Source organism: Excalfactoria chinensis, chromosome 29, assembly GCF_039878825.1.
Source record: "Excalfactoria chinensis isolate bCotChi1 chromosome 29, bCotChi1.hap2, whole genome shotgun sequence".
Taxonomy (NCBI): domain Eukaryota; kingdom Metazoa; phylum Chordata; class Aves; order Galliformes; family Phasianidae; genus Excalfactoria; species Excalfactoria chinensis.
Genome location: NC_092853.1, coordinates 1 through 13,735, shown reverse-complemented (window position 1 = coordinate 13,735; position 13,735 = coordinate 1). Strand labels below are relative to the sequence as shown.

At 39.5% G+C, this 13,735-nt stretch overlaps 1 protein-coding gene across 1 annotated transcript; it reads left to right on the top strand.

The window, feature by feature from the left end:
• The first annotated feature begins 4,962 nt into the window (after positions 1 to 4,962).
• Positions 4,963 to 12,097, top strand: LOC140263363 (butyrophilin subfamily 3 member A2-like). Its single transcript, XM_072358243.1, has 9 exons — positions 4,963 to 5,035; positions 5,387 to 5,743; positions 6,367 to 6,651; positions 7,349 to 7,447; positions 7,835 to 7,861; positions 9,085 to 9,111; positions 9,474 to 9,500; positions 10,875 to 10,901; positions 11,598 to 12,097. The coding sequence occupies exons 1-9, from the start codon at positions 4,963 to 4,965 to the stop codon at positions 12,095 to 12,097; spliced, it is 1,422 nt and encodes a 473-aa protein (XP_072214344.1).
• The last annotated feature ends 1,638 nt before the right edge of the window (positions 12,098 to 13,735 follow it).

Below are 13,735 nucleotides of genomic sequence, written 5' to 3'. Positions count from 1 at the left end.
GATGTTAAACAGAAGCAGCCCAAGCACCGAGCCCTGGGAGATGCCACTTGTGACCGGCTGCCAACTGGATTCCACTCCATTGACCACAACTCTCTGGGCCCGGCCATCCAGCCAGAGCTTCACCCAGAGGAGTGTGTGCCCATCCAAACCACAGGCAGCCAGTTTCTTCACCACAAAGTTCTGGGGGACAGTGTCAGAGGCCTCACTGAAGTCCAGGTAGACCACACTGACAGACTTATCTTCATCTTCGAAAAGGGTCACATTGTCATAGAATGAAATCAGGTTTTGTCAGGCAGGATCTACCGTTCATAAACCCATGCTGACTAGGCCTGATCCCCTGGCTGACCTTCAGTTGATCCGTGATGATACCCGAGTGTAAGGTGGAATGATACAAAGATTGTAACAAAGATGGTAACAGATATTCAAAAGGTTATTTATGAGTAAAAACTCACTGAAATGGATGCCTTCACTGGGAAATGCCGAGGCAATCTCCACCAAGGAGCCATCTCCAAGAGATGCTGCCTTAGTGGTGGTCAGCCCTTAAATGAGGTCTAGAGGAGGTGGAGTCAAGCTCCATCCCTTCCAGGAGCACAGCTAAATCACTCTCACCTGTGCTCCCACAGCTGACCCAACACTCGCCTCAGCTGATTAATCAAACGTTCAGGCTGTGATTACCAATTTCCCATACACTGAGATTACCCTTCCATAACCTTCCCGTGCACTGAGGTAAGACTGATGTGCTTGTAGCTGCCGGGATCATCTTTCCAACCCTTTCTGAAGATGGACGTCACATTCACCAGCCTCCAGTCTACTGGGACATCACACAAATAGCTGATTTCTGGCCACTTTGCCATCCCTACCTCCCAGGAGCTCTGAGTGATCAAAAAGTTTACACATAATACTAATACCTAACTGTGTATGCAGTGCCTCCTTGGGTAATTACAATCTTGCCAGCTGCTGCATCATTATTTGAGGCTACTTATTTTGATGATCATCTATAAAGAGGAGGTACAGTCTTTAGGAGACCAGCAGGGTGGAATGCAATGAATCTTCAAGGAATATGTTCCATGATAGTTATCTAAGCAACACAGAATACTACCTTAGAAGTTAGTAACACAAACTGAGCTTGGCATGATCTAAGAGGACAAATGCACTGTAGGGCACAAAAGAGTGCTGAGGCCACACAGAGACCAAACCCTTGCACAGCCTTCATTCTACTGTGGAACCATGGAACATGGCCATTCTTTGTCATTATACCATCAACGCACACACTGATTTTTCTCTCACTGTGTGCTAAAATGAAAATGAATAAAAAGTAGCATAAAATGCATACCATGGCAAGAGAACAGCCTTACTTCCGAGATGAGGGCAACCATTCTGAGCTCTCACTTTGGTCCACCAAATAAACATATGTCCTACATACATACAGTAAATCAATCCACTCACTGTACTGCACCCTTCCTTCTTTGGTTTATGATATCTGACACTCATAAGGACCTTTCCTAACCAAGGGAAAGTCTGTGTGAAGTTGCAAACCTGCCTTCCTTATAATAATTTGGAACCCCCTCTCTCAAGGAGGTCTTCTGGGACAGCGGTTAGGAGGGAAGTAGCAAAAGCTTTTCTCAGAGTTCTCTCTCTTTGCTGACATACCTAGATCTTGGAATTATATTATCGCATACGATACCTTTAATGTTCTATTCAATATCTGAAAACAATCACACTTAAGCTTTATTCACTTCTTTGGACTTTTGTTTCATTTCTTCATTTTCATTTATTTACTTATTTATTCTTTAAACAGAAGAACGGCTGTGGAAATCAGGATCCTGAATGTAAACTGTGCTAGTCTCCCTCATCTTTCTGGCTTTTTAAGCTACTTTGGTCATCTTTAACCAAATTCGATCTAGTATTAAAGTTTACCAGAAACTCAGAATTTCAGAAAGGCCTGTGGAAAGAGTTGACTCCAGGGAAGGTTAAGGATCTGTGCTATCACAAGAGAATTAACGACGGTAGAGCTACAATCAGGATCTGAATATAGCTGGTGTAATCAAACCACAGCATTTCTAGCTTGCTTCAATTTCCTGCCTGGTCTCTGACTTCTGTATTCGTATTTCAGATTAGAAATCATTCTAAATGATAATGGACTTTTGGCAACCAGAGATTCTGGTTTCTCTGTCTCCTGTTGATGCTGTTTTCCATTTTAATGTAGTAAGTGTTGGAAAGTAGTAATAGGATATGAATTGCTCTGCACAAGTACGAAAGTGGTTGAAACACAAGCCTGTTGCTGCACTTTGGACCAAGGTGTGTAGGGAGATCAAACATTCAGGTATTTTATATGATACGTTGGACCAAAGGGCAAGGGGTGAAAGTTAAGTCTTCCATATTTTTCAACTTCAGTGAGCATATTACTGAAGCGTACACTCTGTATAGGTAGGCAAAATGGACGTACCAGTGTTCAGGGGATACAAGTTAACTGCAAAGTGACAAAGACTCCTCAGCTCTGCGGTACACCCTGAATTTAAAATGGGTAATTTGGACCTTGCTACTCAGGTAAGGAATGAAATTCTGGCTGAAATAGTGCACAGAGATGTTTCTGGAGTCGTTTGCATGAGTACTGAGGCAGCTTTGTGCTCTTTACAGTTTATATGGAATGATATCAGACCTGGATTGAAATGGCTTCTTTCTTGGCTGGTTGAGTGGGAATATATTTTGGTCTTCCATAGGTGGTATTTTAAACAATTAGCTAAGAGTTGTTTAAGGTCATTTCTTTCTAATGCTTTAAATTAAAGATAAGGGCAGTCTGCTTTCTTAAGAATGGATGAGGCATAAAGCTAATCTACATCAGAAGCTGTCTACTAGCAACCTTTATTAAAGCCTCTGAAATGCTCATTTATTTGGTGAATTGCTCAAAAAAGAGTTTCATGAAACTCGAAACTCTTCTTACGATTAGGGTTGTGTTGAGGTCTGAAGCGCGCTGATTCTGAAATGTATTTCTACATAGGAGAGAAGTTCAGTTTGCTAATAGCGTGTCAAAAATATAGACTTGGTTGGCAATTTTCAGGTAGGCAGGCACAAGTGTGATTTATCATATATACCCTTACATAGAAATTCTTAGTTAATGAACTAGAATAAAACTTAGCTGGGTCTTTTTTCTGGACAATGGTACAGTTCACTGATGCTTTCTTTTTCTTTTTTATTTTTCATTTTCTTTTTCTCTTTCTTTTTCTTTTTCTTTTTCTTTTTCTTTTTCTTTTTCTTTTTCTTTTTCTTTTTCTTTTTCTTTTTCTTTTTCTTTTTCTTTTTCTTTTTCTTTTTCTTTTTCTTTTTCTTTTTCTTTTTCTTTTTCTTTTTCTTTTTCTTTTTCTTTTTCTTTTTCTTTTTCTTTTTCTTTTTCTTTTTCTATTTCTTTTTCTCTTTCTCTTTCTCTTTCTTTTTCTTTTTCTTTTTCTTTTTCTTTTTCTTTTTCTTTTTCTTTTTCTTTTTCTTTTTCTTTTTCTTTTTCTTTTTCTTTTTCTTTTTCTTTTTCTTTTTCTTTTTCTTTTTCTTTTTCTTTTTCTTTTTCTTTTTCATTTTCTTTTCCTTTTCCTTTTCCTTTTCCTTTTCCATTTTCTTTTCCTTTTTCTATTTTTCTTTTTCCTTTTCTGTTTATTTTTCCTTTTCCTTTCTTTTAATTATCTCTAATAATGACAGATGTATGAGGCTTTAGTTGCTGTTTTTTACTGTTTGACGCTTTCTTCTTTCCTTCTCGATCTTGGTAAAGCTATATCTACTGTCCAGTAAATGATTAGTATATTCAACAGAGAGTCCAATGTACGAATCCAAGTTAGAACCCCTCCAATGACACACTGTGGTTGCAGTTTCACTTCCATTTAAACCCTTTACTCTCCAGGCTTCCCTGAAGAGTCTTTTGTTTGTTTGCTTGTTTGTTTGTTTGTTTGTTTGTTTGTTTTTGTTAGGAAATAAAAGATGCACGTGTTCACCTTCACAAGCAACTGAACACTATGCATGTTCTCCATGCCCTAGCTATGGACAGTATTGCTTGTATGCCCTAGAGAAACCAGTACCCTCCCCTGAGGAGTTAGGAGAGACTGTACTAGAGTAGTTTTGATTTGACTACCTTTATTTCAGAGGTTGTATGGAAAGCTCTGGGTGGGGCACATATATATAAGGAATGAAAAATGTAGTCAGGCTCTTAAGTTTGCATTGCTAGAATTTGCATGTCTACATATTATCCTGATCTTTCTTCACGGTAACCTGATAAGTTACGCTTCATTTTTCCTATTTATTTCTCTCCACGGATCTCTACACTATTAGAGAGGTAATGGAAAGCTACTATTATGAGTGTACTTGCCCAGAATAATCATTTGAAGTCCAACATGTGGTACTTTAGTCTGGAATTTCTGAAGCTGAATACGTGCTTTCATGGCAAACACATCTGTTAATGCTACAGTAGTGTTCTATTCAAAAGAGAAACAGTGGGAAAGCTGCTTTTTAGCCTTTTCAGTTTTTTTAATACTCATGCCTTTTCTTTGAGTAGGAAAATTCACATATGGAATTAGAAAGATGATTAAGGGTTTACAGGTGTTACATTTCATGTGGTATTTGTTTGCTTTAAAGGGTTGCCTGCATTTAAAGCCATGCATTCTCTTGGATCTCTTCATGTGCAATGAAGGACTAGAATTTACCTAAACACAATGGGCCTTATAGACTATTCAGGTCTAGGCTTGTTGAACACCCTTCAGATCCATCCTTGTGTCCTTCCAAGCCTTTCTGAAACCCGTCAAAGGAACATAAACACTTGAAAGGGTTTATCCTTCTGTCACTCCATATACATTCATGTCTTTATAAACTTGTAGCTTCATTACTCAATTCAGCCTTCTAATTTTCTCTTCCATACTTGCAAAGTTTACAGGAACATGGTAAGATTTGTTCTTGATTACTGAAGACTTCCAAATCTGGGTGGCGATGGCTTCCAGATTTCAGCACGCAATGATTCTTCACGTTATACTATTCCTACAGATAGTTCATTTGGTCAAAGGTAAGTCTTGGTTTTGTTCTCATTTGATTTAAATGATGCTATACTTTCCAAAGCTCCTGGATTATTCTAAAGACAAGCAAACAAACAGGCAGGAAAGGAAAGAAATGAAGAAATTTACTTGTATATTTTCATGTAGCATTATATACAGATTTACTGCTTTCTGAGATTGTTTTTTCAGGGAGCCTTCCTATTTTTTCAGTGCTTTGGCTTCTTTTCTCAGCTCAGCTGACCTTGTCATTTAATCAGCCTCAGAAACCTGCATTCCTTTGGGTATTGTATTACTGCTTCCTATACAAAGTGCCAATGAGAACATCTCTGACTCGCAAGATTTATGTCTTTGTCTTCTTTCAGGCCAGTTTAGAATGATACCCCCTTACGATCCTGTGCTTGGAGTTGTTGGAAAAGGAGTCATCCTGCCCTGCCAGCTGGAAGCCCAGACAATCCCCAAGGGAATAATTGTTCAGTGGATATTCATTCAAAATTCCCAAAACATTGAAGTGACTACCTATGATGGAAAAGATGTGATATATCCAGTAAGGGAGAATAAGCCATACCTGGGCCGAACCAGTTTCTTTCAGAGTGAAGTTATTAAGGGAGACTTATCCCTTCACCTGAAAAATGTCATGGTCTCTGATAAAGGAAAGTACATCTGCAGTGTCTCTTTGGAGAACTGGTATGATGAAGTGGTGGTTGACCTGGATGTGGCAGGTGAGTGGAATGTCAGGTGTTTTTTACTTCTTACTTAGTGTTATTCTACATCTTTTGGTGAGGTCTATGGGGTACTGTTAACCATGTGGAAGACCAGCCTTCACTCTTGTTGGCCACCTTTGTTGCCATCTGGATTTGGAAATCTATCTTTTAAAATTGATTTACACCTGTGTATGAAGACGTGTAAAAGAAGCAGGGCTGAGTGCCTCAATAAAGCAAGCCTATTGATGTAGAAGTGAGGCAACTCTAGACTGACTGAAGTGGTATTTTGTATTTCAACCCATTTTTGTTTCTCCATCTGACACATCACTTTTCTTGTCCAAGATTCCAACTTTCATCTCTTCATGGCGTCCTCCAAATCTATTTCAGCAGAAAATTTACTGTCAGTGCAATGTTAGAATTGCTTTTTTTCTTTTCATCCTTTCAAACTTTTCATGAAGATATCAAAAACACCTGGAAAAAAAATAAAAAAAAGTCTTTATGAAAGACATGTTTCATACAGGTATCTGTATCTCTTCAACTCACACAGTATATTTATTGACAAAACCAGTGCAGATCTTACCAATATAAGCTGCTCAGCAAGAGAATATCTCATTTGCTGCTTTTTCTTTCCTTTTCTATAGCTCGAGGTGATAAGTCTGAAGTTTTCCTGGATGGCCATGTGGGTCAGGGCATTGGACTCAACTGCAAGTCGCAGGGATGGTTTCCAGAGCCTGAGGTATATTGGCTGGACAGCAAAGGACGGATACGGGAGGACAAAGTGATCACGCAAAACCTGCAGACATCTTCAGGCCTTTTTGATGTTGTCAGTTCCTTGACCATAGAACCAGGATCTGACGTGGAAGTCTCCTGCAGAATAATCAATGATCTCCTCAACACAGTGTGTGAATCGCGAGTCCTGATTTCTGGTGAGTGACCTCCAGGGCTGACATTTGTGAGGGCCAATTTGCAGGCTGCTGTCCTGCATCTCTCCATTTACACAGGAGAGATTACGGATATCCAGCAAAGGCATAAATGGCAAGTGTTGAGATGGATGACTTAATAAGAAGCAAAATTTGTTATCATTTATTAAGTTCAAGATTCAACTTATCAAGAAATCTTAGTCAATCCTACTTAACCATCACCTGAGAGAACTGAAACTGTTTGGAAAGGGAATGACTTAAAAAATGCTTGTAGGAAATGATGAATGTCAGCTTTCAACCCTTTTTTCTCTCTAAAAACATGACGATTATCTTGCATATCACCAAATGACACCCTCCTACTTGGATCTTAATTTCAAAAGTAAACCAGAGGAATCCTTTTTTTCCATCTGACATACCAATGCTGACGATTCTTCTTTCCTAAATAATTTATCTACAAGGTCCATATATGGAATAATGTTCTCGAATGGATCACTCAACACATATTTCTTACATAAAGGTGGCATCTCCAACTCATCTCTTTCAATTTCTCTATCTGACAAAGCAACACGGAGCACTGGAGGGCATCTGTAACTGCCAGCAATAGCAAAAAGAGTCCAAAAGTGATATATTATAGCAAAAATTATGGCATTAAATTCATATACTGTAGACATTCGTTGAAAGGAGCACTGTTTATATTTTCCAGATGTCTTCTTTCCATCCACTTCACCTTGGATGATTGCCTTCCTTGTAATTACATTTTGCACTCTGGCTGTTATCGCTGCTCTGGGCTATAAGCTGAAGAGTAAGTATTTCTACCTACAACAGTTGATATGGATGTTACAATCACAGCGTAAAATGCTGTTAATGAAAACCAAAGTGGCATTTCAACATCAGTATGTGAAAGAAACAGGAAGGAATGAGACAGAGAGAGGAAAGGAATGAGATAGATAGATGAAAAGAAGCGACGGGTGTGTGAGGGTGGTATGTGTGTGAATGCACAATATTTAGTCAACAAGGAGGACAACTGTTAGATAAAATTCTATGTGATCACAAGTGACAAATAGGCACAGAATATGTGGCTCCTCTTTAGAACAGTGGATTTTTGAATGAAATCTTGTACTGAAATAATACTGTGATGATCTAAATGGGTTCCTTGGGAAATAATTGCAAATTTTTCTTCCTTTTCTAGTTAATTGTACAAGAAGACAAAAAGAAGGTGAGTAATGAGGGAGTTAAACACACAAAAACCTACCTTGGGAAAATAGTCTTTACTTTTGATTGGAACAGTATTGGAAGCATTTTCATGGATCATAATGATGATAATTCAGGAAGGATCAATACTGAGACATCTCAGTTCTAGTTGGGCTTCTTTGGTAAATGCCGGACAAAATACCTGTTCCTGTAGATGGTGTGTCTTCAGATGCTCTGCTACTGACTTAATCCCCTGTTAAAATGACTTAGATGTTCAGCAGAGCTCGTGGGTTTATCTTGCACTGAGCATTTTGGATTCTTCTACTCATGTTTAATGTTTTGAAATGGCGGATTTTTATGTTAATAATTGATGTCACAATTATAATTTTTTTAAAAAAATTATTATTATTATTATTATTATTATTATTATTATTATTATTATTATTATTATTATTTTCCTGTTGTTTTATTCCTAGAAACAATGGTGGAGGAGCTCAAAAATGGTAAATACTCCTTGTCTTCTATAATTTGATGCGATCAGAGAGAGAACGTATTTAACCCATATGAGACATTTATTACTGGGAAGAAGATCTTGTGGGAGGGTGTGTGGACTTCCTACTTGTAATCTAAGGGACACGACAGGCAATTAGATGAGACTGAGATATTCAGCAGGTAGGTGCCTTAAGGAGGCCGTATGAATGTCATTTCATCCCTCTTATTGTTTGTTCAGTTGTGTGTTGAGTTACTGAGCCGCCATTTGGCTTCTTCATCGCCATGCGGCATATCTTTCTTTTCCTCACAGAAAAGATTAGAATAGTGTATGCTTCAATAGTGTGACTTCCCTGGGAGTCTGCAGCTTGGCCAATTACTGAAGTGACACCAATATGGTGAGCAGTAAAATGGCATTTTATTGAAGCCGACACACACTTATATATTCTATGCCTTTCGTGTACACCCACTAGGAATGTACATGTCACTAATCCTTATTGCAAGGTGAAGGGCATAACGCGTCACAGCCCAAGGCCGTACGCCCACTGAGGCTGCACAGTCACTAATACTTATCGCAAGGAGAGGGCCTAACGCGTCACAATCCGAGGTCAGTGAATTCACCTAATTCAACAGAATAGTCACAGTTGGTCCAATGTAAATATATGATGGAGGAAATAGCATTCAAGAACATTGTGTCATTTTGTTTTTACATTCGATACTGTAACAGATACAGTGATAACCAGATGCCATTTCTTTCAGAGAAAGAGAATTTGGAGAAAGACATAGGTAAGAATTTGGTTTTGATAATTCTTTGAATACCTCTATTCAGCAAGCTATTTTCATCCCCAGAAGAGCCAATCAGGTGTAGAACGTTTTGATATGATGTTCCTCTGGATGTAAATGTTCCCTTTATCAAATGCTGCCTCTGTTGACAGTTGATTGTAAATTCAAAGATTCGAAATATCATTATGATCCACTTTCCATGGATACCTTGGAGCTTTTGGTACTGAGTGCAATGGCATAAATTTAAAGTATATCTGATCATCCTTAGGGCTTTTTCTAAATAACAAATGTTCAATTCAGTAATATTTTCTTTTTTCTTCTTAATACTTCTTCCTTTGTTTTTTGTTGCCTGTTGGTCTACTTAGATGCAGAAGAGAAGATGCACATTGCAGGTAAATAAGTACAGCAACCAAGATGGTTTTATTGCTGACTTAGATATAAATGATAAAGAAAATCAGCTATTTCATTAAAATCAAGATAGCTTATTTCTAGTTAAATGGTTATGACTTCCATTAAGTGGCTATGACCTCTATTTCATTTCAGTCACTGCTAAGATTAGTACATAGCACAGTTGTGCTTCTATGAGTCCTGTGATTCTTTCTATCCTCTTTGTAATCCATCTACCTTGAGTTTCGCTGGCAATACAAGAGCTTCTTGAAGCTCCAGCTCATGGCTTCTGTTCTGTATCTTTTCTTAGACTAATATTTAAACCAGATTGATGGCATTTGCATGGCAAATTTTAAAGGGAACTTGATTTCAGTGTTGAATTCTCAGTGCGTGAACTATAAGCATCGTACCTCAACTCTGAATTTTCATCTCCCTTAGTATCCTTCTCACTTATTGAACCCCTTTTTTTTTTTTTTTTTTTTTTTTTTTTTTTTTTTTTTTTTCCAGGATTCGCTGAAACAAAACAAAAACTTGGTAAGAGAACATCTTCTATAAATCTTACTCTTGTGAATCTTAGAAAAAATCACGCAAATTTTCAGACCAACATGATGAGGAGGAATGGATTGCACAGACCTCATCACAGTTCAGTTCTCTTTCCTCTTTCAATACTGATGGCAAGAGGCATGCTGTAAGATTTTCCTAAACTGTGAATAATCCTTCTTGCCAGAAGCTGCTATACCTAAAGCTAGGACAAATCTACTGGCAACCATAATGTGTTATGAGTTGATTCATTACAAAAAGACCTGGGGATGCTGGTGGGTGGAAAGATGGGCAAGACAGCAGTGTGCCCTCACAGCCCCAAAATCCAATGGCATCCTGGGCTGTATTCTAAAGCTGTGAGACCTGCAGCTCAAGGGAGGTAATCCTGTCCCTCTACACTGCACTGGTGAGGCTTCACCTGGAGTACTGCATCCAGATGTGGAGTTCTGAGTACCGGAGGGACTTGTTGGAATGTGTTCAGAGAAAGGGCCACTAAAATGATCCATAGAATAAAACACCTCTCTTGCACTAATTCAGAGTATGTGAGTATTTACGTCTGGTGTTCTGTGGACTGGGTTTGTCTGGCTTTGATAAACTGAACCACAACAGAGAAGACTCTGATGTAATGATTATTGGTGACTAGAACACACTTTCAACAAAATACATTTTAATAACTGGAATATCTTCATCTTTCAGATAGAATAGAAGCGGAGTTGGGTAAGTGGTTTAAAAGTTTTGTTTTCTTGAAATACATGCTGCTGTTTTAGGCAAAATCAGTCTGACAAGTACATAACCACGCATCAGATTCACAAAACTTTCTGTCTCTTTCTCTTCTGCAGGTTTCCAGAATGCTCGGGAAAAAGCAGGTAAGCAGACAGGAGAAAAGGTGGGAAAACAGTGTATTTGTCTATCCAAGCTATCTTGAAATGGCAATGCCATGATATTAAAGACCAGCTGAGCTGGAGTCACATGAATAAGCCTTCCCTTTACTGGATAAATCAAAATGAGGCTTGGATGTGGCTATTGGAAATAGTGAGAGATGAAATTGCAGAACTGTGTTGATGTAAGGACTGAACGCATAATAACAATAATAGCAATAATAATAATCATAGAATTGCTCAGGTTGGAAAAGACCTTAAAGATCATTGAGTCCAACCACAACCTAACCATACTACCCTAACTCTAACAACCCTCTGCTAAATCACGTCACTGAGCACCACATCCAAACAGGTTTCAAACACATCCAGGGCTGGTGACACAACCACCTCCCTGACATAATGGAAAAGTGAAAGAGAGTTATTCACTATAAACTGTGTGAAAGAATGTGAGAATCACCTGGATTTGGATTTGTCTGTAAGACAGGCATCATGGCTACAACAGCTCCAAGGAATCTGTAGGTTCTTATGTGATTGTTGCTTGCCCTGTTTGGGGAAAATATTTCGATTCTTTGTCAAATCGTGCCCACATAACTGAAACCCTGAAATGCTTCAACCCATTTTGCACTCCAGAGAGATGTTCCTGAAACACTCTGTTCACTGGATCATTCTCATTTTCCCCTCCAGTTCCCATCACTGTGATTCCTGAATGTCAGCTCCTTGAGATCCAAGTGCCACAGGCTCCAGTTGTTGAGGACAAAGCATGTGAACCTGCTGGCCTGAGCAGCACCTCAACAGTCATTGTCCTGGTGGCAAAGGAAGGGTTTACAGCTGGGAAACACTACTGGGAAGTGGAGGTGGGCCAGCAGCAGGACTGGGTGCTGGGAGTCTTAAGGCACAAAGGGAAACAAGAGGACTACTGGGCTCTTCATAGATCCAATGGAAAGACTTTCTCCATCAAAGGAAACAACAAGCCTGAGAAAATGGATATGGGTGACCCAGTGATTGGTGTGCTTCTGGACCTGGAGGAAGCACAAATCTACTTTTATGGTGCAGTGCATGAGAGCTCCATTCAGAAAATACAAATAAGTCCTGTAAAGGAATCTGCAGAAGTGTTTTACCCTTTCCTATCAAAAGGGGAAGGGCGATTCAAGCCTGTTTGCCATCAAAATATTCCTGTTCCATAAAGATTCCATAAAAAGCACAGAGAATTTCAGATCAATCAAAGGTAGAAGGGAAGAATTAAGAACAAACATCAGCATCAGGTCAAACTAAATGAGAAAGAAAGATGTAGGTGAGAGAGGCACAAAAATCCAGAGAGAGAAAAAAAGAACTAGCAAGTGTAAATAAGATTAGGGTGATATTCAGATGACCCTGGTTGGATGTTTGAGTTCTCATTAGAAAAGATGAAAGTCTCACGTGTACAAAACAATTTCAGTTCCCTGAAGAGACAGCAGTAATTTAGGAGGCGCTATATAACCTTTCCTGTGTGAGGAGTTGCATTATTGCCTATTTTTGTGTGGTAACTGCTAGCTGAAGGCACCTCAGACAACCTGTATCTCCAGTCAAACTGTCTTTCCTATTTGCATTTAAGTTCGATGGAACCCTTCCAATTAGACAAAACTGATTCCTTTATCTTTGTATCAAGAAAAGAAATAAATGTTTTCTTATAATAGGAAAAAAACAAAACAAACAAACAAAAAAAAAACATATTTCAACATATTTTCTTTCTTAAGGACATTAGAATACTTAGAGTAAGATACACTGATGTATGAACTGTTGTGCCAGACAGGGGGGTGAGTGAGCGTCCTACTGTCAGCATGTGATGGGCTTCATGGGGTCTTAGCCTGTGGTGCTGGCTACTGGGACTGGTGTGAGTGGACTGGGTGCTGCTACTGGAGTTAAGCCAAGGGTGTAGGCTGCAGATGTGAGATCAGCTCAGGGAGTGGGTGAGGGTCCTATTGCCAGTGGTTGGGCTTGGGAAGACCTAACAATCTATGATCCCAGATTGCCATTTTTTTGGCAGATCAGTGGACTGGAGGTCTGCTACTGGAGTCAGGCTGAGTCTGTAGTGGGGCTGTAGAATGAAGTAGTGGAGCAAGTGGGAGTCTTTACTCCCAGTCATGGGATCAGACTGGTATGTTTACCCAGATACTGGTGGGACTGGTGTGACTGTGGCAAGCATCTCCCACAGTGACACCAGTTGCAGTAGGGCAATGGGTCATAGCCTATGAACCTGGTACCAAATGCTGAGGTTCCCATGTATGTGTATCTTCCCCAATGTGGTGTGCATGGGATTCTCATGTATATTCACTAGCACACTTTAAGCAAGTAGCGTGGAGCTTGATTTGGGCAAGGTGATCAGGTTGTTGGTGGGTCTGTGCTGATACACCCAGGGGAACCTGAGAATGTGCTGTGCTTGAGAAACATGCGAGTGTGTTAGACGTACTGGTGTGCAGACAATCCATGACGTCTTGTGAGAGGACCTGGGATCTGGGCAGTGTTTCCAGGCTGAATAAGACATCATACAAATAGCTGATTTCTGGCCACTTTGCCATCCGCCTACCTGCCAGGAGCTCTGAGTGATCAGTAAGTTTACCCATAATACTAATACTTAACTGTGTAAAGAGACACAGCATGGAGAGTTGAGTGGAATGTGAACACCATGGCTAGGCTTAATGATAGCACTGCAGGGATGGGAGCTTGGTGGTACCATGGAAATGGTAGACTGCGTAGTTGTCACCCTGAGCCTGTAGAGTTTAGTTTTCTGCCATACCAATTGCAATAAATGTTAGTGTGACTGGAGTAACCAAAGATCCACGAGA